Source organism: Patagioenas fasciata, chromosome 1, assembly GCF_037038585.1.
Source record: "Patagioenas fasciata isolate bPatFas1 chromosome 1, bPatFas1.hap1, whole genome shotgun sequence".
Lineage (NCBI taxonomy): Eukaryota > Metazoa > Chordata > Aves > Columbiformes > Columbidae > Patagioenas > Patagioenas fasciata.
This window is the reverse complement of record NC_092520.1, coordinates 16364621-16388975: the sequence shown is the minus strand read 5'-3', so window position 1 is coordinate 16388975 and position 24355 is coordinate 16364621. Positions and strand designations below refer to the sequence as shown.

The window sequence follows — 24355 nt, the reverse complement described above, 5'->3', positions numbered from 1 at the left end:
AAAACAGTGCACAAAAGTCCTTAAATGTACATGGTATGTTTGGTACGTTTCCATTACACAGGTACCTGAAGGTGCCTGGCATTCAGCATGGATTTCATCTGTGAGTCTTCGATGCACAGTAAATGGGCATTCCATTGAACCAAGCAATTCCCACTCCCCAAGCAGTGTCCCCAGCACTCCAGCTTGAATATTGGCTCTCTTCTGCCTCCAGCTGCTGGCATCTCTCCTGCTGCATCATACAGAGCAGGAAGGTCTGCAGAACCAGGCAGGCAACGCTCTCCCCTTAAGTCCTTCAGATACACAGCTCATCTTCCGCCCACAATGGGGGAAGAGGACAATTCAGCCTTTGTGTGATACCATGACCTTAGAAGTACAATTCTACTAGGACAGAAAGGAATCCTCACACAAAGGAGTAGATTAATGGAAAGACATTTAAATATGTTACCTAAGTCTTGGAACTCACACAGATAGTTTTCAATATTTAGAAACACATACACGCAATACCTATGAAATAAAACCTTTTAAAGGATTAAATTCTTACCTAACCTCAGTCTTAGTCATCTCACTCCACTGTATTGTGTAAGAGTTTGATGTCTAGTCTAGACTTCATCAATGGCCACTGTATTCAGAGGGTCCTTTATCCCACCTATTGTGGCTCCTATCATGTGACAGGATTATTTGGTTCTTGGAAGTGACTGTCCCTTTATATTTGACCATACAAAGAACCTGATGAATGAGATATGATGGATTTCAGATGACTGAAGTCTGATGACCAAGATATTTCAATTACATGTTTGTGGCACTTCTAGTAGGTTCCCTTCCCTTGAACCAATTGCATTGGTCTGAATGGCACCAGGTAATCAAAATGTGCATTAAGGAAAAAAAGAAGAAATTCTTTTTGCAAATGTGATTTGGCAAAAAGGGGTGAGAATGAGAGAGGGACACGACATGAGCATACTAAATCATGGTGCATTCTTGCACTGTTTGCTAGGAGACAGACACCTTAGGAGGATCTATTTGCCACTACCCTTAGAAATTAACCCCTGTTCACTCTCTGTGTTGGGGGAAAAGAAGTCTTTAATTAGCCCATATAATTTTAATTCTCTGCCACTCTAGATGTTACTCAAACCGTAGCTGGAAATATAGCACATGTTAACTTAACACATACAAGGGATTTGGAAAAAAGAAAATTTAACAGGGAAGGAAAATCCAAAGGCCAAAGGCTGTTGTCGTCTGAGTTCAAAATACAGTAGCTTCTGGTCGAATTGTTTACCTGAGTACAAGAACTACAAGCTATAATCCAATATCCATTTTTCTACAACATGGGAACTTTTTCCCGTTTGATGGTTGTCATTTTGTGCTAGGTCATATATAAGGATGTGGAGGAGAGGAAATAAGAGGTGATGCTCATCAAAATGAAGAGGAATTTTGGACAATGGGCTTTGTCCCACAGCTCTGTCCTCTACCTCCTAGCAGTGAAATAGTTCTGCTGATTTCCACAAGCTTTGAATGCTGCCCAAAACAATGATGTGGCAAACCAGGAAGTGTGAAAATCCAAACCTGTTTGTGTGCAGTAGCTACTAACGTGCCGCTCAGCAGGCACGTTCACATTGACCTTCAGTGAAAACTGTTTTTTCTTTTTTTCACCAAGGACTTTGTATTTCGATACATGTCAAAGAGTCGAAGAATGATCAGTTTAGAATAATCCTTTTAAGAAGGATTTTTTACCACATCCTTCCATTTTCTACTCAGGTCAGGAACAGATTTATCTGCATGGGAGGTTTAAAGGTTTAGGATTATTGCACATTTTCTCCCTAGTCATTCATTAGCCCCTCTTAGCTCCCTGATCTATAGTGCTGCTGCATCTGTTCAAAAATATACATTTCTTTTGGAGTGCTCACCATTGAAACATTCTTCCTCTCAAATCCTTTTCCAGATGTGTTCCAAATTTCAGACCAAATCTGACTTTCCCCAATGAAATTACTGCAGGGCTGGTACCCCAGGAAACTGCAGTCAAAAACATAAAATAATTCAACGACAAAAGTTAAAGAAATTCTTTGTGCTATAAAAAAATTCAAAATAGGCTAATATAAATATACTTTATAGTCTTAGACTCCTAGGTTCCACTTGTTTTGTGTATTACAAGCTATCACAGAAGGCAGAAATTAGTCAGCTGTCATACAATATGTCTTATGCAAACCAAACTACACTTTCAAATCTGTTGTTAAGCTTAGTGAGTTTATTTTTCTTTTATTAGGATGTGATCTGTTCAGCAGGGTAGGCTGGCTCATGAATTTGATCATTCTGTTGGACAACGGCACTCCAAGGATGCAGACTCTCGCATGTTCACAATATAGACATTTTTTAGCTCAAAAGAATTCTACCTTCTCCGTGGTGTCTGAAAGCCATCTAGCCCTTGTGCAGGTTGCACTGAAACAGTCCCCATGTGAATGGCTAAACTTCAGTCCTCCCATGTAATATATCATAGAATAATAATATTAATTTTAGTCTAAAACTGGATGAACTATTTGCTGAGACCTAGAGGGAATGTCCTTTAACAATATTAGTCCTCATTTAAAAAACAAACAAGCAAACAAAAACCATAGAAGTATGCTTAACTAGAGAGAAAAACCTACACGTCCTTTGGAAAATTAGCTCAAGAAGAGTATCTTTCATTGCATAATATTCTGGAAGAAATCCAAGTATTTTGGAATATATTTAACATATTGAACTAAAATCCATAATGCAGAAGAATGAAGAACTTATATATAACTATTTTTGCTCCAGCCAAAAAAAAAAATCCTATTGTTATGACTGCTTGCACAGTGACCTTACTGAAATCCTTTCAGTTAAGTTCATACTCAACTTTACAATAATACTTCCTTCTGCCTCCCCTTTAGTTGAGAATGGTTATTATGTATGGTTGGAAAGGGATAGTTCAATAAACTGTATGTTCAATAACCCGTATGATAAGCAATGTGGCATCTCTACAAGCTGAAAGTACTGAAATTTAAAAAGATCTACAAGAATAAAACCATATTCCGCATTTGATCCAAGTGTCTCAGGCTTACAAAAATATGTGAGCTCTGGCCTATTCTTTTTTAATTTTTAAGACAAACCAGTGTTTTGTCAGTGGGTTTTCATCCCTGTTTCAAAGGCTTTCACACCTCTGGGATCTGACTCTGGAGGCCACCTGTCCTGTGAGCCCCCAGCACTTCAGGGCTCTCTTTAACACAACAGGAGCATTCCCAGCAATACATGAATGAAGTATCTAAACTAAAGAGTCCATTTAGTTTTAGACAGGAGTTTTAAAACAAAAATGAAATTAATTATATTAATATCCCTTTAGTGATTTGCTCATAACAGATTGCTTACTTGAATCAGCTGTTTCCATGAGATTTTTGTCTGGTTCGTTCAAGTAAAAATATATATACACACTTAATTTCAGTTTTGATTAAAATCACGAAGTATTGTAAAGTAAAGAAATACAAGAGGTTTTCTCTGTGATTAAAAATGCAGAAAATGTAGGACTTTAAAGAAGAGTTGGGTGGAGAATGTAATGCTGAGCCAAAGGAAAAGGTTTAAATGTAACATTTTTTCACATGTACACTTCACTTTGCACAATATACTGACTTTATTAGTCAGCTATCAACACTGCCTGTAAATTACTTCCATTATGCTTGAACCAAAATCATGGTTACTTTACAACAGCTGTAGAGTTATAAAATGACATGCAAAGCCTGCTGAGACCACTAACGTGCTGCAGTCATTACTACAGAGCAAGGAAAAACAGATGTTCCTCAGCCACTTCCATTGCCTTCATGTTGGTCTGTGGTCCAGACATTCAATGCTGGCCATGGCCCAGCACACTCATTATGTTCTTAACCTCAACAATGTTCATAGTCTTACACATAGTTCATAGGAACTATAAGGGAACAAAACTAAAGATTTTTTTTTTTCTATATTTCATTTACCTTTTTTGTGACTCTCAAGAACATGCAAATAACTATAAATATGAAAAAGTCCTGTCTGGATGTTGAAGTCCAGAGGTATCAAAAGGACACTGTCAGCCTGCAGCTGTTGATCTGAATACTGAGCACTCCTTTGCATGCATGTTGCTTTGAGCATGTGTGTATTTTATCTAGGATTTTTGGTATACTAGCACCTGCTGTGCTGCAGGAAAATTATGCATATAATGTATATTGGATCAAACAAGACAGTACCAGAAAAGTCCCTCACTTGCTTTTGTACCACAGATCTGAAAGTCAGATACTGAAATTCTGCTTCTGTCTTCCTAAAAACCACATGGCACTTAGACATGCAGCTCCAGTTCTCCTAGGAGGGTGGTAGATAAATGAGTGATGACTATTTAAACTCCTGTTCTTAGACGTTTACTGCAATGCAGATTCTGAAGCCTCACCAAGCAATCTTCTGCAGCTTCATCTATCCCGGTGTTGGAGCATTCTTCCTACCTGCAAAGCTAAATCTGTTCACAGCAGACACTTCCTTCCCCTTTGCCACTATGACCCATGTAGCTGCGGGGTGGTATCACATCTTTCTTCCACCCTCTGTTCTCCAGACTCAGCAACCACATTGCTTTGAACTTCTGCAGAACTTACGTTTTAAATGAAAATCCTGTGGCTCAATTCTGTGCTCCATTCAGTTGGTTCACACCTTCCCAGAAGCATGGCACACAAAACTGGATGTGAAACTCCCTTCAGGGATGTATCAGCACCTGTTGGAACTGAATGATAATTTCATTTGGTTTACTTCTTCAAAAGAACAAAACGTTTTTTTCACTCCCATTCAGCTTGTGACCAACAATTAACTAGTTCCTATCTTACATGGTAATGTGCAACACTCAGCCACAACCACAGCACATGATTTTGATTCCTTTTAAGCTGTACCCTGTTTTGCTGTGTCTTGGAGGTCAAATGATATGTTTCCAGCTTGAATGTGTATCACAGTCTGGTTTAATGTGTGCTTGCAAATTTCAGAAGGCCTCACTGTTTCCTTCTGTGATACCTGTACTTCACATGAAATGCTTTGTTAAAAAAGTCTATAGTTGATTTAGTTTCCTAACTCACAGTATTTAATTATTTTTTGTGTCTGTTAATCATTATTTTTAATATTAATCATTTTCCTAGTCCACTGGGAAGATGTATGTCTTTGTGTTCATTCCAAATAAGGACTTACTAAACAATAACTTACTAGGCAAAACTTCTACAAAACAGTTACTGCCCTCCATAGTTTCCAGCTTCCCTTGGATTATCCTTTGCAGGATGCTCATATGAAAACCCTGTTCTCCACTCCGTATAGAAGTGAGGGGACTCAAGTTTGCTTCTAAGAAAATAAAAGTCATCACTTTGAATGAGATACTAATATAAATCATTCCAATTTTTAAAATGTGGCCAGATGGAACTTGGCTAGGTCTAGTGTCTTAAAATTTGATAGTATAGGTAGGTCTAGTATCACATTTGCTCATTTTGAGCATTTTCCATAATTCTCACAACAGGACTTTAGCCTCAGATAAGAGCAGCATTTAAATTCACAACATCAAACTAAGCCAAAGCACTGAGAAAGAGAATGAGTGGTACTACATTGACTTCTTAACAATAGCTTGTAACATAATCATAATTAAACATAACAATAACTAAACATAACTCATAACATAACACTAATTAAACTGTTAATGGTTTCTAGAGACAAAGAAACGTGCTTTTGCTGGTAGAAGACAATGTCTGTTCAGGCAAATGCCTTCATGCAGGGCACCAGTGAGTGGTATCTTTTGCTTACTCCTAAATACAATTATTATTTGTTGCGCTGGGCCAAACATTATACCTCTGGTGCTGGACTTAATAAGCCTTAACAAAACTCATTATGAGCTCTGCTTATTTTCTTTGAAAACTTTCAGGGGTCTCCTTTGCTCAAGTCAGCACAAGACAGCACAGAACATCTTGACAGAGGGATGTTCATGTCTTTTACAGCCCAGGAGGAGCAGACAGCCCACATGGCAGCCACCAGAATCTGCAGAAGAAGCTAGACCAGCAGCAGTCATCAGCTGCAGCAATGTCGCCTTTTGGAGAGTTCTCCTCAAGACCAGGCTCAGGTCTGGAGAAGCAGCAGGTTTGCAAGCTCAGCACTTTGTGGGCACAAGCTGCTGGTGGTCAGTCATCCCGCATCTCTTCACCAGCCTCCCATGGTGCCACATGTACCCTCTGGGCCAGATGCTGAACTGCTCCTCAGCTGGGAACTGTGCCTGTGCTCTGGTCATTGGCAATGAAGGCACACAGCAGGGCTGGACTTTTACAGAAGAACGTAATCCCCGCAGAGGAGGATTTTATTTATTACACATTTTATTATCCAGTGACAAATTGGGTGACCTGCTACAAAAGGGGCTACGGGGTTGGTGGAAAACGAAAGAGCAACTGATGTCATCTACCTGGAATTGTCCCGTATGACATCTTTATCTCCCAATTGGAGAAATGTGGATTTGGTGGATGGACCACTCAGAGGATAAGGAATTGGCTGGATGGTCGCACTCAAAGAGTTGTGGTCAACAGCTCAATGTCCAAGTGGAGACCAGAGGTGAGTGGCATTCCTCAGGGGTTGGTATTGGGGCCAGTGCAGTTTGACATCTTTGTCAGCGGAAGTCCTAATTCAAATTGCCAGATTCCATTGTGCTCTCTAGATCTGATACCACCTTGAGCTGAACGGGCGGTGTTTATGTTAGAGGGTGGTGTATCAGCACCAGCTAATAAAAAAGATTAAGTCTGTTTAGCTCTCTATGCTTTGTGCTAGTTCTCCTGTTCAAGGGAGGCTCAGGAGAAGTGCCACAGAGTAGTGCGCCTTTCTTTTGGAAAAAGGGGTCACAGAAAAGGGCCATATGTGATAATATCTTAGGGTTATACATGTATATATCCTTATCTCATGTTTGCTTTCTCGCCTGCTTTCTACCGCACTCTCTCTTCTACTTGTTATAAAATTCTTGCATGCCACTTCTGTCAGAACACTAATGCTTTGGATCTCTAATTTTCTGTCACAGGGATTTCATACCAGCTATCTGCTAATGTAGGAATTTTTTTTTTTCAGTCTCACAGGGTTGTACTCTCTAATCATTAAAAGCTAATATAACTTCACTTGTTTTTTCCATGTTACATAAAAGAAATCCAGACGTTGGGAGAAGAGGCTGGAAGCTGTAAAGTAGCTGACTAAAGTTCTAGTTCCACACTACATCACCTCTCAGTACATCACAGTCTACAGATTTAGCAGATCTAGTCCAGCTGAGTGATGTGGACCATTTGCCCATCCTCATCCACTCTAGAGCATAGTAATGATGCTATAACTGTGGTCTATTTTCAAGGTAAGCACAAATTGAGAATAAATAGTTATAAATATTCAGAATGTTGTATTTAAAAACATAAACCTAAGAATTCTAGCAAAATGCACCAGGTGCCACCTTACCACGAGACAGCAATTGTGTTCCTTATGAAACTAAAGTAGATATGTGGTTTTGAGAAAGCAGGTCTCCCAAATCCTGTTTCTATGAATCCAGAGACTTTTTCTGAATATCCAGCTATCTCAGTCATGCATTTGAGAGCAGTTTTAGCTGTCTGAGAGATTCATCTGACACTAGTTACTAACCTTGGTCTGAAATTTCAACTATCTGTAATGGTGAAATGAAAGCTGAATTTTATTTTCCTTGGTACTGTTCAAAAGACATTGGTGGCCGCAATGTGGCTTTGGCTGGTACAGATAAAGTAAGCAAACCTCTCCTCCCCCATACTGTAGTCTCATTGTATGATGTTGGCTAGAAAGTTGCTGAAAAAGATACACTCATATTCAAGTGGGTTGGCTTCTCACTTCACTGGGGAAGTGGGCATAGAGCTTCCCAATCTCTGCAAGAGAGAGAACATCACATGAGGCCTCCACACAACTGAATTGTTAAGTCAGCAAAGTTGCATGAGATTGCATCCCTAAAATAGAAACTGGCATTTTTCAAGCAGATTCATCATTACAGAAGTTTTTCTTTCCACAATTAACCATGAAATTAAGTGTAGGTATATTCAAATATTTTCTCTCAACAATTTCTGCTCCTATGTATCTCCAACCACGAAAGTGTCACTATTCATGTAACATTCCCTTAGCTGCTTAGTGTATTCATTTACTGCTTGTTCACCATCTGAAAAAGTGCATTGCCATTCTGAAATATACTTATGTCACACTTTGTTCCATTCATAGCATTAGTTTATCCATTTCACTTACCTGTATGTATAGAGTCCCTAATTATCGAACATTTTTCTATGTTCTTCCTTTATACTTACTTTGGAGGTTAACGTTATGCTACTATAAATACTACATGGGGTGAACAGCATGCTAGCATGCATGCACTCTACAAAAAATCAGTCAATAATCATGCCTTCTGATTTGACATCTGTTTCTCCCCAGTTTAAGACAAAGCTGCAAAGAAATTAGGCCACATAAATTGATAAAAGTAATATGCAGAAGTAAAAGAATCATGGGAAATTCTTACTGTAACAAAGTCGAATTCTATAGAGGTATAAAAGATGCTATAAGCTGTCAATCAGCATAAAAGCAGTTGATCAAACATTCAACCAAATATTAAGTGTGCAAGCATGTGAACTTCGCTTTTTATGCAACAACACCTACAAATTTGGCTTGGTGGACACCTATAGAGTTGTTTTATGATCTGCTGAAGTTTTTCACTGGCCAGGTATGGGCTGGGTTTTTTGAAACCTGGGGACGGGTATGGCAAACCAGGGCAGAATTTCCCAGAAGCTGCCTCCTGCTCGCAGCCTGAGTGAAAGTAAAGCAATATGAAGTTTTTATTTCTTTACAAGGAGCCATGATAATAAGGCAAGGAATTAAGACTACTTATTCTACAAATACTGGTGTCAACGAAAGCATGATGTGTTTGCTCTTTTAATATGTGTCGCTATTGTCTGCATTAACCTCAGGAAAAGCCATCCTTGCTTGATAAGAACATCCATGTTATTGAAATGACTACCTTTTTCCTCAGGATTTGGGAAGCTCTTGTAATCCACAGTGCAACAGCCGTAACAGCCAATACAGACTAATGTCCTGCTGTGACCTACACAGAGAAGCACATCCCCGGTGCAACACCTCTGGTGTTGCTGTACACAAGAGATGAAATTAAACTAATTGTAAACTACAGAAAAACAGCTGGATTGGAGTAATGTAAAATATGCTGAGCTTACTTTTTTTTTCTCTTTGTCATGGTGTGGTCGCTGATCTGTTACTAGCGCAATGAAGTCAAACTCCTTCTTGCCTTTGCAGAGCAATAAACGACAACTACCTCCAGAGCAAGTCAGAGTAACAGCAGGCTGGGGCAGGTCATACTCAGACAGGACGCTGTGACAAATTAATTCTATCTGTAAAGGGCAGCTTATTTATAGAAAAAAAAACACCCTAGGCTAGTTCCCTCCTTAGTTTCCATAAAAATTTAAACATGCATTATGCAAAAATGAGACACAGAGCTAGAATTGGGGACAGTCTTTCTTTAATGTGTAACCTTTTGTAGGTATGTAGGTAACCTTTTGTTACACATTAATGTAACGGATCATAAAGGATTAAAATATACAAAAGCCTATTGTTCCTGACCTGTGATCAGTAATAATCACTTGGCAGTGACAATTGCCTCTGGAGAAAACGTAATGACGTCAAGCTGGTTTTGAAGGGCCAGGACACTGGGTGCGCCTCGGGCAGTGTTTCACTCCAGACCGGGTGCGTGCTTCCAAAAGCAGTCTCCCCACTATCTGCACTCATTGCACTTGGGTTCACACTGGGATCAGCCGGGCATGAGCAAACTGTGTCCCTTTCAGGCAGCACATAGCCAAAAAGCACAGCACCTAATGGACAGATGCTCAGCCATCTGGGACAGACCTGGATTTGTCTGGAAGAGCCCTCTCCCACACAGGCCTTCACCCTCCACATCCACTTTACTCCTTAATATATACATAGACTTTGGAAAGAGTCTAAGCAGACTTCTCACAGTGACAAAATTGTGATGTGAAATTCCCCTTTCCTTTTTTTTTTTCCTGAAAGCTCTCTAACTGTAGTGGGTTGATCTTGGCTGCCCAGTGCCCACCCAGCCACTCCCTCACTCCCCCTCCTCACCAGGACATGGGGAGAAAACGAGATGTAAAAGCTCATGGGTCAAGATAAGGACAGGGAGGTTGCTTACCCATGACCATTATGGGCAAATCAGACTCAACTTGGTGAAAATCAGTTAATAACAGAGTAGGATAGTGAGAAATAAGAACAAAACTAAAACCACCTTCTCCTTTTTCCTCCCAGGCTGAATTTCACTCTTTCATTCCCAGCTCCTCCACCACTCCCTTCCTGCCAGCCCCCAAGTGGCACTGCAGGGATGGAGGCTGGACTGAGTTCACAACACTTCGTCCCTGCCGCTCCTTCCTCCTCGTGCACTTCTCTTGCTGCAGCATGGGGTCCCTCTCATGGGACAGAGTCCTTCATGAACTTCTCCAATGTGGGTCCTTCCCACAGGCTGCAGTTCTTCACAAACTGCTCCCTTTCCACGGGGTGCAGTCCTCCAAGAAAAGACTGCTCCAGTGTGGGTCCCCTGCAGGGTCACAAGTCCTGCCAGAAAACCTGCTCCAGTGTGGGTTCCTCTCCCCACGCTGCAGCTCCTGCCATGGGGACACAGCTTCCTTCAGGGTATGTCCACCTGCTTCGGCGTGGTGTCCTCCATGGGTTGCAGAGTGGATATGTGCTCCACCATGGTCCACGGGCTGCAGGGACCTTCATCGCCATGGTCTGCACCATGGGCTGCAGGGGAACCTCTGCTCCAGCACCTGGAGCACCTCCTGCCCTCCTTCACTGACCTTGGTGTCTGCAGAGCTGTTTCACAATTTCTCACTCCTCTCTCCCAGATACTGTGCAGTGTTCTTTACCCTTTCCTTAATATGCACCACCAGCATTGCTGATGGGTTCAGCTTTGGGCAGTGGCAGGTCTATTGGAGCCCACTGGAACCAGCTGCATCTGACACGGGAGAAGCTCCTGGTGTCTCCTCACAGAGGCCACCTTTGCAGCTCCCCCAGTACCAAAACCTTGCCACATAAACCCAATACACTAACATCTGCCTCCCTCCTGTTTTAGATGTCTTGCATGCTTCCTGGTTGTGGCTTGTGGCCTCCTCAAGAGGGTAAGAACAAAAGAAAATTATTTTCTTGGAACAAAGGAAAATGAGAAGAAGGAGAGAGGAGCAAAGACAGAACTTTGTTTGAATAATGCTTTGGTAAAATGGATGTAATTTAGAGAAGAGACCTTCTGAGAAAAAAAAAGCCAAATTTAAATGTAAAAAAGCAGACAGGATGGAGAAGTAAAATATTAGATCATTTAAAAAAATGGAAAATAAAAATTAAAAAAAGGTAAGAGGATGTTCCCACGCTCTATGGATCTCTTCAAGGAAGAATTTCTATATTGTTTTCATGACACAAACATTTTTAATGGCAAATTTACTATCTTTAAACTACACATTCATCATAACAGAGTAAAGAGAACAGTTAAGAGGCCTTGTGGCTATATCTGATTGCATTTCTTTTTGCAGTTTTGTGGGAAAATCTGACATGAATGCATCGCAGATGGGAGTCAGGAGTACTATTAAAACATGCAGTAACAATGTTTCTTTATAACTAAGGATAATGGTCTGTGGGGTGGGAAATGGCACACTTCAGGTGTCTGTCACATACATACCAACATCTGAACTGCTCAGCTAAGTGCTCCCCATGGCAGAGCGTGCTCAATAGGCAGTTACAAGCCACAACTAACACAGGTGACTTTAGGAACCTAGTCACATGCGACAAAGCCCAGTGCCATCCTTCTGTTTCGGAGAAATTGAGTGAAAAACAGTTACTCACATGAGGTTTGGTTAAGCAACCCCTCAGGCTGGTGAGCAGCTGCGTGAATAAATGTTCTAAAGTCAGTGAGGGTTCTCTGTGACTCACTCCCTGCCACCCGAATGCAAGTGGTCTTTTTGTGGTTGTGTAGCTTTTTAATGGTTGTGCTGCTTTTTAATGGTGCCCAAGTTAAAACCCACCATGTTAGAAAACTCAGCATAACTTGTTTCGTGTGAAACAACCTGCAACTCTGCTCTAGGACGGAAATGTTTGGTGAAAGAACATCTCAGTGGTGTAACCAAGTTTACCAACAAGGTGATGTAATTGTCTTTCTACTCAGTTACTGGATATCAGACAGAGGAGTAGAAAAGGACCCGTCCACACCCATAGGACCTGTCTGACCAGCAGGCTACCAGCTTCCAGCTGTGAATCAGTGCTGTGAATCAGGAATAATTTGAATAGAGACAAGAACATGACCATACCTGACAACTTGTAGGGAAATAACGGTGTAAAAAAAAAAATTACCTATGTTTTCACATATGACTAATTTCAGTTTTTTTGCAGTCTTCCTAGCTGTATCTCAGCTCTCTCTAATACGCATGAGGTAAATCAAGCTTCTGCACTGGTCTTATATTGACTGCATTCAAATTTAACCTCACACCTTTTATACTAGAGCATAAAACCCTGGTGGTAAGTTTTTAATTCCTCTGGAATTGCTTTACTGCATCTCAGTTTACAATGTCTACCAGCTCTCTGGTGTTTCGGGGCTGTTTACTTCTTTGATAGAAATGGGATTTTGCAAATCAGACTAAATGCAAAAGTTTGGTGAAAGTTATGTATACTCCCAGCACTTTTCCAAAGACCTCTACAAGCCCATGAGGCTCAGCATGGGTAAAGGTACAAGGCAAAGCCTTGTTGTGTCTGCCCTGCCTTTCAAACCCTCCCTCCATCACCACTGAAGTCCAAACTCACTGTGCTGTTCCAGTATGTACAGACATGTGCAGATCCTCAGGATGAGTCAGGAAAACATTCAGACATTGACTGCTCCATAGTTTGGGCTACATTTAGTATGGATAGATCAAGCGCAGCATTCCTCCCCATGTTACCTGTGTACCCTGCCTGCCCTGGCAGCACCATGACATGACCAGTCTGGTTTAGATGAGACTCTGCTGCTTATCACAGAGCTTTGCTGCAGGATTACAGGCAGTCTGAGGTTGCCTTAGTCCAAGTACTATTTTAAAGGTTTCCTATGCAAAGGGATACAGTTTTTTCAAGACAAGATGTACACAGGGCTTTAGATTGCATCTTGACTCAGTCCTTTAAAGACAGCATTGAGTCAGACTTAGAAACGATGGGGACAGCCAGCTGCAAAAAGGGAATTCACAAAGGAAAAGTGACTATAGGAGATCATGCTCCTGTCCAGCAAGGTTTGGATCCTCACTGCAGTGACATGCAGCCGACTGACCCCCCCGTGCTCTTCCCCAGCTCCTATACAGGAGCTTCTGCAGGGAGGAAAGACTGCATGCACCTGAAAGTTATGTCTTATGACTTCAACTGAAACTGAATAAAGCAAATTAGTATATGGAAAAAGTTGACAGATCCATATGTGTCTGTTAGTGGGAGGAGACTCCTGATCATTGACTAAAGGAGCAAACAAATTAAAAAATGGATGATGTCAGAACTAACACAGGTAGGTAACATTTACAGGAATGCAATTTCCCTTGTGGCTTATTGCTCAAGATTATTATTGTAAAAACTTATCTCTATATTTACATACTTTTCCCCCATGATGTCCCAATTAAACTGTTGCAAATATAAAGTCATTAAATGCAAAGCAACTTTAGATACTATAAGAAGATGGTAAATCCACAAGTTGAGATATGTTAAGTTTGATTGCTTAATTATTAGTAACCTAGATGTGTTAGTTCTTGTCACATTGTTTGTGCTGAACCTGAGTATCTAATCCCTTCCTCGGGCCTTTCCTCCAATAAGGTACAGGACCTGAGGTAGATCCTGCTTGGAAATGTCTCAATGAGCCACAATCCAGCTGAACAGGGGGGAAGAACTGGACTGCATCTCTCCAGGGATGGGTGGATGTAGCACCACAGGGCCCTGGCAGGACCTCCATGCCCATAAGAATCCAGGTCTGTCTGGTTTTGTAGGTCCTTAAATACAATATTGCATAATTCACAAGCAACCCAAACAAAACATCTCACAGGAATTTTTGGCTGTTCTTTTTGCTTGATATTTACTGTAGTGAGTAGACCACAGCCAGCAGCTAATCACCCACATAGCTGCTCGCTCAGTCTCCATCCACAGTGGGATGGGTTGAGAGATTAGGAAGCGCAAAACAGACTCATGGACTGAGATACAGACAATCTGATGAGTGAAAGGAGGCAGGGGGGAAGGACGTGATGCAAAGGCTCACCACCACCTGCAAGCAGATTGATATCCAGCCAGTCTCCAGGCAATGACTACCTTGGAAGAAAACCCTCACTCCACCTTCTTCAGCTGCCAGCCCAGTTTTATTGCTGAGCATGACATTACATCATATGGAATATCCCTTTGGAGAATTTGGGTCACCTGTCCCAGCTGTGTCTCCTTCGAGCCTCCTGCCCACCCACCTGCTTCCATGCACGGTGGGGGCAGAGTGTGAGACAGAGAAAGTCTTCACAGAATCACAGAATCACAGAATTGGCTAGGTTGGAAAAGACCTCAGAGATCATCAAGTCCAACCCTTGGTCCAACTTCAGCCCATTTACTAGATCATGGCACTAAGAGCCATGTCCAATCTCAGTTTAAAAACCTCCAGGGACGGTGAGTCCACCACCTCCCTAGGCAGGCCATTCCAATGCCTGATCACTCTTTCCGTAAAGAACTTCTTCCTAATATCCAGCCTAAACTTCCCCTGGCAGAGTTTAAGCCCATGTCCCCTTGTCCTATTGCTGACTGCCTGGGAGAAGAGACCAGTTCCCACCTGACTATAACTTCCCTTCAGGTAGTTATAGAGAGTGATGAGGTCACCTCTAAGCCTCCTCTTCTCCAGGCTGAACAACCCCAGCTCCCTCAGCCTCTCACCATAGGTCATGTGCTCAAGTCCCTTCACCAGTCTTGTTGCTCTTCTCTGGACCCGCTCCAGCACCTCAATATCTTTCCTGAACTGAGGGGCCCAGAACTGAACACAATACTCCAGGTGTGGCCTCACCAATGCAGAGTACAGGGGAAGGATCACTTCCCTTGTCCTGCTGACCACACTATTTTTGATACAGGCCAGGATACCATTGGCCTTCTTGGCCACTTGGGCACACTGTTGGCTCATGTTGAGCTTGCTGTCAATCAGTACCCCCAGGTCCCTTTCTGTCTGGCTGCTCTCCAGCCACTCTGTGCCCAGCCTGTAGCGCTGAAGGGGGTTGTTGTGGCCAAAGTGCAGGACCCGGCACTTGGCCTTGTTGAACTTCATCCCATTGGAATCAGCCCATTTTTCCAGTCTATCCAGATCTCTTTGCAGAGCCCTCCTGCCTTCCAGCAGGTCAACACTGCCCCCCAACTTGGTGTCATCAGCAAATTTGCTGATGGTGGTCTCAATCCCCTCATCTAAATCATCAATAAAGATGTTAAACAGGACTGGACCCAACACTGACCCCTGGGGGACACCACTAGTGACTGGCCGCCAGCTAGATGCAGCCCCATTTACCAGCACTCTCTGGGCCCGGCCCTCCAGCCAGTTCTTAACCCAGCAGAGAGTGCACTTGTCCAAGCCATGGGCTATCAGCTTTTGAAGGAGTATATTATGGGAGACAGTGTCAAAGGCTTTGCTGAAGTCTAGATAGATCACATCTACAGCTTTCCCCTCATCCACTAGGTGGGTCACCTGATCATAAAAGGAAATCAGGTTGGTCAGACAGGACCTGCCCCTCCTAAACCCATGCTGGCTGGGTCTGATCCCTGGTCCATCCTGGAGGTGCTGTGTGATTGCATTCAGGATGATCTGCTCCATCACCCTGCCAGGCACCGAGGTCAGGCTGACAGGCCTGTAGTTGCCAGGGTCAGCTTTGCAGCCCTTTTTGTGGATTGGGGTAACATTTGCCAGTTTCCAATCATTTGGGACCTCCCCAGTGAGCCAAGACTGTTGGAAGATGATGGAGAGCGGCTTGGCGAGCTCTTCTGCTAGCTCCCTCATCACCCTAGGATGGATCCCGTCTGGTCCCATAGACTTATGAGGATCCAGATGGCTCAGTAAGCCACCAACTATTTCCTCTTGGAATACAAGGGGACTATTTGGCTTCCTATTCCTGTCAACCATCTCCAGAGGCCAGTTATCCTGAGGGCCATCTGTTTGACTGGTAAATATTGAGGCAAAGTAGGTATTAAGTACCTCAGCTTTCTCCTCATCTTTGTTAACTATATTTCCCTCAAAGTCCAGTAGAGAATGGAGGTTTTCCTTGCCCCTCCTTTTGTTATTAACATATTTAAAGAAGGACTTTTTATTATCCCTAACAGAATTGGCCAAATTAACTTCAAACTGCACTTTTGTTTCCCTGATTTTTTTCCTGCACGATCTAGCTATTTTCCTAAATTCTTCATAGGTAGCCAGCCCTTTTTTCCACAGTCTGTAAACTCTCTTTTTATTTCTGATTTCCTTCAAAATCTCCCTGTTTAGCCAAGCCGGTTGTCTTCCCTGTCGGCTAGCCTTTCGGCGCACTGGTATAGCCTGATCCTGTGCCCTCAAAACCTCCCGCTTGAAGTATGTCCAACCCTTCATGCTGTGCAAACACTGTTCGTCGATACCCAAAACACTGGAGTGTTATCAGCACTGGTTCAGCAACAAATCCAAACACAGCACCATAGGGGTTGCTATGAAGAAAGTTAAGCCTATCCCAGCTAGACTCAGTACATTCACAGACACTGGAGCAGCTTCACTGCTGGCTGCATTCAGGTTGAGCAGAATCCAGCTGAGCCTTCTGTCTAAGCCAAATGACCATGAAACTGTGATCTTTCACCACTGAATCATTCAGTTCTACTTCACTTTTTCATCCCACTCATGTCCAAAAGAGGCTCAGGTTTTAGTTTCTATATATGTATTTTCCTCTAGACCACAAAAGTTCGGATGCCCATCAATGAGTTCCACATAGGACAGTTTCATGAAGCATCCTTGTTCACAACAGGGTTATTTACCTCAGAAAATGTCACAGTGTCAACATTGTGAGTCTTCTTAACTGAATTTTACACCATGGAGCACTTTCTTCTGACCTCTTTGAACATTCTCTATACAGGCAATACTTGGGCACAGGTTCTTTGCTGAAAGTAAATGATATGACTATCAAGAAATTATTTATTCTGACTCACAACAGATTTGTCACTCCAGATCAAAAGAGAAAGTTTTCAAAATTCACACAGCTAAATCTAAAAATCAGCATCCGTTTCTTTTTGCTATGGATCTTGTTAGAATTAGATTGATTCCTGATGATTTTGAGCCCAAAGAAATGAAAACTCTTTTCACTGACAGTTTTCTATCTCAATTCAAGCCCAACATTTCTCAAAACCCTCCGTCTTTTTTGGAAAAACGATGCCTGTTCTTTCTCAGCAACTCTCCTGTTTAAATTCTCCTTTTCAGTTTTGCCCATAGCCTGGTCATACATGTGAGTTGCTCAATAGTTTGTCAACTGGAATGGGGCTCTGGAGGCTTTCACATTCCTCTTGTGTGCATGAGGAAATAATCAGTACCACATGCTGGAGTCACAGAGTTCAAAGTGGTTCAAACACATCCTCATCTCCTGCTGCCCAGACCCCGCTCCAGATCCTACTTGACTGACACAGTCAGACATTAAGTCAGTTCTTGAGGAAGAAAAAGATGAACCTGCTCCTAATAATGGAACAGCTTTATTTTTTTTTTCATCCATGTTTAAAATTTGTAAATGGGTAGATTTCCTGTAAGCCTGCCAAAATGTACAGAAATTATCACATGAGGGGTACCTGGGCTGTTTTCAGTATTAGGTGGAAGCCTCATTCCTTTAGCAACTGTTTCAGGCATCATTGTATAATGTAGTCCTCTCCTGAATAATTCAGCAGTGTTTTGGTATACATTGTCTTTTTCTGAAATGAAAGTCTTTCTCCTCAAATCAGTCAGAAGTACACTGGACTTCAGCCAGTAACTCACAAATTCTTCCATACATACTCATCTGCACCCATACCAGCTGTCCTACTGTGAGAAATAGTAGTGGTCATTTCCTATTATGTGCCTTTCCTTTTGGATTAGAGGCAATGCAGTCACAAAACCGCAAAGGCTGAAAAAAATCACAAGCCAGCCTGTGGACTGGTGTTTCCAGTCCTCAACTTCCAGTGGGATTTGGTGGAATGATCTGAAACCAGTGTTGGTCTTAGTGGACAAGGGAGGCTGTGGCTGCCCTGCTCAACTCTGGTTTTCTCTGCCAGTGCTTCATGGACTCCACTACATTGCACTGGTACAGCCAGAGGTGGAAGATACCTCCACATTTGTTAGGGTAAGCTCCTCTCTTTTTTCTGGAAGGCTTCCACCTATTCTTGTAAATTATATTTTATATCTAGTTCTCCAATACACAGAGACTCTCCTGAAAAGTCATGTCATTTGGGAGGGAAGGTACAAAGCCTTCCCACAGCCTCCTATTTGTGGAGAGCACATTGAAAGAGCTCTCTTCTGATCTCTGTAAAAACAGCAGAAACCTCTCTAACTTCACTGAACTGGATTTCTTGCAGCATAGGGTACCTCACAAGATAATTTGAATCAGAAATATTACCTAGACAGTGTTGTGCATACTCCCTGGGAAATGCCAGTAGATTCAGTGAGACAGAGCTCCCATCCATCTCATCTCTGCCTCCACATCAACTAATACAGGCAGGCTGGTTGACCAAAAGGCTGTTGCAAAATGTCTTTGTGTATAAGGAAATGGAGGGAACGGCACTAAGAAGCGATTATACAGTAACTGTACTGATGAAATTACAGAAAGTGAACTTCCCTATGACCCTGTGGTTTCTCTACTGGAATAATATGAAAAAAGAGAGCCAAAGCTGGTTGCTAGCTGTGACATGACATCAACAGGGAAGTCAAAGGAAAGATTTGTTTAATGTGCTTTCATTTACTTCTTAGAATCATGATGACATTACATTAACACCACCAAAAAGTGAGTCACGTACGTAACTGCCGCTTGGAGCTATTAGGATCTATAAAAGCATCCAAGCTGTGATCTTGGGAGACAGAAGGTCAAACACTTTCTGCTGTAGTAAAGCTCCTTGGCAAGCTGGGCACTATGCAATACCTCCTACTTTGTGCTGCCATCCTCCTACCTGAGAGTCTTGCATTTCCAACACCACGTAAGCCAGGAACACCGAGCAGCACAGGCTTTGAGAATGTAAAGGTATGTTACCGGGGGACAACATAACTGCATTATGAATAACCTGATTTTTTATTTGGCTGCCACATTCCTTTCCTATCTGTTGATATTATCATCTTACATTAGCACAATAGTTTTTGCAGAGGGTGCATAAAACAATTTAAACTTTCTGATTAGCTTAGACACCCTCTTACAAAAGAGACAATGTTACAAGTGGTAAATAAAGGAGAGCATGTCATTTTTAAAACATAAAAAAACATTGTGTATACTACGTTGGAAGGTTGTGGATTTGAATGCTCATTAAATTGTGCTTACTTGAAAGGATTGCTTGCTTACAGTGCTTCATTGCTATTGCAATTCTTTTTATATATATGCTAATCTATACTACAGAGAGAATAGCATTTGGTAAACTGAAATGTGAAAAAAAATACATCTAAAGCCAGCCATGACTGCAGGATGATGAAACAATTCAATCAAATGAAAAATGCAATGACTAAACATCACAGATATACATATTAATTTTGATTTTCCTTTTCTTCTTCCAGGCATATCTTGACAAATTCTTTCCTCTTTTTACAAAAACAAAACATCTCAGCTTAGAAGAGAGGATTAAAGAAATGCAGAGGTTTTTCCACCTGACTGTAACTGGAAAATTAGATGCAGAAACAGAAGCTACAATAAAACGGCCCAGATGTGGAATGCCCGATATAGCAGAATATGCAACATTTTCTGGAAGTCCAAGATGGAAAAAGACACTTTTGACTTACAAGTAAGTGATGTTTAAACTTTCATGGGGAAAGGGTTGCTTTGTATTTAACTTTGTAGGTTTCCTTCACAACCCAAATGACAATAATCTGTTTCCTTTTGCTGTCAGGATTGTCAATTATACACCTGATCTATCCCAAAAGAAAGTGGATGATGCAATTAGAAGGGCTTTTATGGTCTGGAGTGATGTGACTCCATTGCAGTTCAAAAAAGTATTCTATGGACACGCAGACATTGTGATTGGATTTGCACGTCGTGGTGAGAATACCTGCCATTTTTAAAATGCAATTTTCCATATTTGACTTAGAGCACGCATTTTAATAGCCATAGGTTTAAGAAAGAACACAGAATTTGGAATTATTCTGAAGTCTGCATAAATTTCATCTTCTCTTTATCATTACACTGAATTTATATATTATGATCCAGTTTTACGCCTGCGAAACTGTAAGAAAATCCTTTCAGAGTTACAGCTCTGAAATGGAGGGAGAATTTAGTTCCAGAATGAGACACCTAAATTTAGATGTTCAGGGCTTTGTCTGCCTTGACAAACAGTACAAACTAATAGTAACAGATCTGTAGAGCAAAACAGCTGGTTCTGAAGATCCACAGATTCAGGTTGGTTCAGGCAGGTTTACTTTGATCTAGGTCTAGTCTGGTTCCCTGGACTGAACAGTCTTTGGCAGCTGGGATGCATTAGGTTTGGCCATAGAAAACATCTTCTGGCTGATTTTCTTCTAGAAGATGGCCCACTAGTGCACTCCAAGATTGCATCAAAATGCAAACCACAGCGTGGTAAATGCAGACGACCAGCAGAGTCACTTTAGAAGCTCTCTTGTGATCCAGACTAATAACATAAATGTAGACATAGCTTTTCCTTGTGCCTGCAACATAAATTCACTCAACTCGGCCAAACTAAATGCCTGCTTCAAAGTCAGCTGACTTGTTCTCTCGATCCATTTACAAGATTCACTAGATCTCCACTGACTCTAAGTGAAGATCAGACACCTGGTTTACAAGTAGATGACTGCATATAAAAATCAAAATGTTCCAAGCTCACGCTTAACTGGCGGGAAGCATATTATGTTGCCATGAAGAGTCGACTAATGTGCAGGTCAAAGTGAGGATTCTGCAAGTTGGAATGGGTTTTAATCTTCCATCTTGCACCAGGACTAGGTCTCTTCTGCCTGTGTTAGTCCTGCCCCAAGGTCCTTCCATACAGTCTGAAGGAAAGGACACAGAATGGCATCTGAGTCCCCAAATACTCTTCTGTTAAGCCAGATGCTCACTAATGGGTAGGGGGAAATTTTCAGAGGTGGTACAAATACACCATCCTACAGCTCTTGCACTTGAGGTAAGAAACATTAACATTCCAGGTGCACTGTGACAGAAGCAGGTAACAGACTGTACCCCAAGGCTGGGGACAAATGAACTCAGCTCTTCAGGAACATTGTTATCTATCCCAGACCACTGTCTTTCACCAAAATCAGTACAAGTGAAACTGTCTACGACTAATGTTGCCCAGCACTTTCCAACACTGAAAACATTCAGGTGCTTATAATGTTGTCAAGCACTAATGATTTCGAAATAATCCCTGATTACTTCCTCAGAAACACATTTTGGCAAAGGCCCAGAAATAAATGTTCAGCTCTTTCTGAACCATGCAGCAGCCTGAATTATCAAATAGAAGTTTTGAACTTTAATTTGGAAAGTGCTTCATAAATCTCATTCCTTGTTTTTACAGCCTTGCTGCTATCATAGGTGGGTTTTTTTGCTAATGAACAAAACTAACACAACAAGCAAAATGCTTCAATTTGTTGAATTTAAACATTAAACTAATGCCATCTGATGACATTTATTTCTTTCCAAATACAGCGCATGGTGATGGATATCCTTTTGATGGAAGAGGTAACACACTAGCTCATGCGTTTGCACCTGGAGAAGGGATTGGTGGAGATACCCATTTTGATGATGATGAAATATGGTCAGAGACAAATCGAGGTAAAACCCACGTGTGTATGAAGGGGAAAAGTAAATATTGTACATTAGAAGATCACAGCCATAGAAAATGCTTTCCATAACTTTTCATGCTTCAGTACCATTTCAGTACCAACATCTCTGTTATTTTCACCTACCTTTCTAAGTAGTCATGCTTCATTATCATTAGCAGCTACATAATGCCTTTTCTATCCATGTTTTAAAGAACTTTTCAGAGGCTAAACAAGGATTATGAGCTTCAGTTTTCTACATAGATTGTGAAAAGGTAAAATGACTTGCTTGTAGGAATAAAGTTGACTAACAGCAAAGTTGGAAAGACTCAGGGCCTCCAGATGCATATGCAAGGGATCAGTAATGTTTTTATTAAAACATTATAATTATATAAGAAAGTTCAGTAATAACCAATCAAAACTCTGAGATTTATTCCAAGTGAATGAAAGATATAAATTTTCCTGCTACTTTGATTATTTGCATGCTAAAAATGAATGCTATATCTTTAACATAATTTTCGGTGCTTCTGTTCTGCAGAAATTAATTTATTCCTTGTTGCTGCTCATGAATTTGGCCATTCTTTGGGACTTGATCATTCAAATGTCCGCGGAGCTCTGATGTACCCTATCTATTCATATGTGAATCCAGCAACCTTCAAACTTTCGGAGGATGATAGACGAGGAATTCAGAAGTTATACGGTAAATTAATGATGAGATTTGATTTTCAAGATAAAACCTACTGGGCTACAGCTTTCACTACTCTCCCTGATTTCAAGGGCACTTGGGTCACAACAACCCCAGGCAGCGCTACAGGCTCAGGGAAGAGTGGCTGGAAAGTGCCTGGCAGAGAGGGATCTGGGGGTGTTGATTGACAGCGGCTGAACATGAGACAGGGTGTGCCCAGGTAGCCAAAAAGGCCAACAGTATCCTGGCTTGTATCAGGAATAGTGTGGCCAGCAGGACCAGGGCAGAGATTATTCACACTGTACTTGGTGACGATGAGGCCTCACCTTGAATCCTGTGTTCAGTTTTGGGCCCCTCATCATAAGAAAGACATTGAAGTGCTGGAGAGAGTGCAGAGGAGGGAGACAAAGCTGGTGAGGTGTGTGGAGCACAAGTCTGATGAGGAGCAGCTGAGGGAACTGGGGCTGTTCAGCCTGGAGAAAAGGAGGCTGAGGGGAGACCTTATCGCTGTCTGCAACTACCTGAAAGGAGGTTGTAGCATGGAGGGGGTTGGTCTCTTCTCCCAAGTGGCAAGTGATAGGACTAAAGGAAATGGCCTCAAGTTGTGCCAGGGGAGGTTTAGGTTGGATATTAGGAAAAACTTCTTCACAGAAAGGGTTGTCAGGCATTGGAACAGGCTGCCCAGGGAAGTGGTGGAATCACCATCCCTGGAGGTGTTTAAAAGGCATTTAGACGAGGTTCTTAGGGACGTTTAGTGCTAGAGTTAGGTTATGTTTGGACTTGCTGATCCTGAGGGTCTCTTCAAACCGAAATTATTCTACGATTCTATTATATGATTCTATATTACTGCAAAGAAAGAAGGGAGACAAACTCGAGAAAAACACATTCCTGTATAATTTGTCTACTGTGTTCCTTCTGTAGCATGTCCCCACTGGAACCAAGAGGTGACAGAGCAGCAGTGCAGTGCTCTGACACATGGTCTTCCTGCACATCTACATAGGGCCAAACCAAACCCATGGACCTTGCTCTGCAATTGAGCTGTGTCAGCGAGCGGGGCTACTGACAGGGAAATGAGAGATACTCTGCCACTGACCGAGTCAATGGGACAGGTCAGTGACGGCAGAAACTACGCAGCAGGAGGAGTGGAGCATAACCAGAACTGACCCCACAGGGTAAACTTTGCCAGGTTTGCTTTTCTTTAGGCATGCTAGAGGAATGCTAGGAATAAAACACAGTTATCTGCATTGTCCATTTCCAGTACAGTCCCTTATGTTTTGTGTTTCTTTCCCACAGGGAAAAAGCCATCAAACTCTTGAAGGAAGTCCTTGAGAAAGACCAAAGAATTCACATCTGGTTGTTTTGGTGTTCCAAAACAATTTTAATCCTCTATCTAACTATAGTGGTAAACGCCTGGACTGCACTTTCTCTCCCTGAAATTTTATATTGATTTATTTGCACTTTATACAATTTCACTTAACAATTAAAAAAAAAAAAAATCACCAAACTTTTCTAATGTTTTTTTCTGCTATTTCACTGGGGGTTTAAATAACTCCTGCATGTGTGACAGACAAATATTTTTCCAAATAGAGGCATATGTACCTAAAGAGCCTATGTGCATTTACCACTGGAGATACAAACTCTGTTCCTGTCAC

General features: G+C 41.8%; 1 protein-coding gene and 1 long non-coding RNA gene across 9 annotated transcripts in view; one reads left to right on the top strand and one right to left on the bottom strand.

Annotated features, from left to right (window-relative positions):
• LOC136098499 (uncharacterized) overlaps positions 1-24355 on the bottom strand; it is a 51744-nt gene that overhangs the window by 5523 nt on the left and 21866 nt on the right. For 2 of the 5 annotated variants that reach the window (XR_011737216.1, XR_011737221.1), the window contains 2 exons: positions 7645-7898; positions 4620-4744 (listed from right to left, as the gene is read on the bottom strand). This is a non-coding gene — a long non-coding RNA (uncharacterized lncRNA). Of the gene's footprint in view, positions 1-1901; positions 2008-4619; positions 4745-7644; positions 7899-9239; positions 9948-24355 lie in introns of those variants that run through there. The other 3 variants (XR_011737220.1, XR_011737218.1, XR_011737223.1) reach the window with 3 other exon arrangements.
• Positions 5788-24189, top strand: MMP7 (matrix metallopeptidase 7). 4 transcript variants are annotated; one of them, XM_071803648.1, is made up of 8 exons: positions 5788-6588; positions 7166-7363; positions 19025-19292; positions 19814-20037; positions 20143-20291; positions 21906-22031; positions 22557-22718; positions 23997-24189. In XM_071803648.1, the coding sequence occupies exons 3-8, from the start codon at positions 19185-19187 to the stop codon at positions 24017-24019; spliced, it is 792 nt and encodes a 263-aa protein (XP_071659749.1). In that variant the 5' UTR covers positions 5788-6588; positions 7166-7363; positions 19025-19184; the 3' UTR covers positions 24020-24189. The 4 variants fall into 4 exon arrangements, with proteins under 4 accessions (XP_071659749.1, XP_071659745.1, XP_071659748.1 ...); XM_071803644.1 differs by lacking the exon at positions 23997-24189 and having other exon boundaries at positions 22557-23588; XM_071803647.1 differs by lacking the exons at positions 7166-7363; positions 23997-24189 and having other exon boundaries at positions 22557-23588.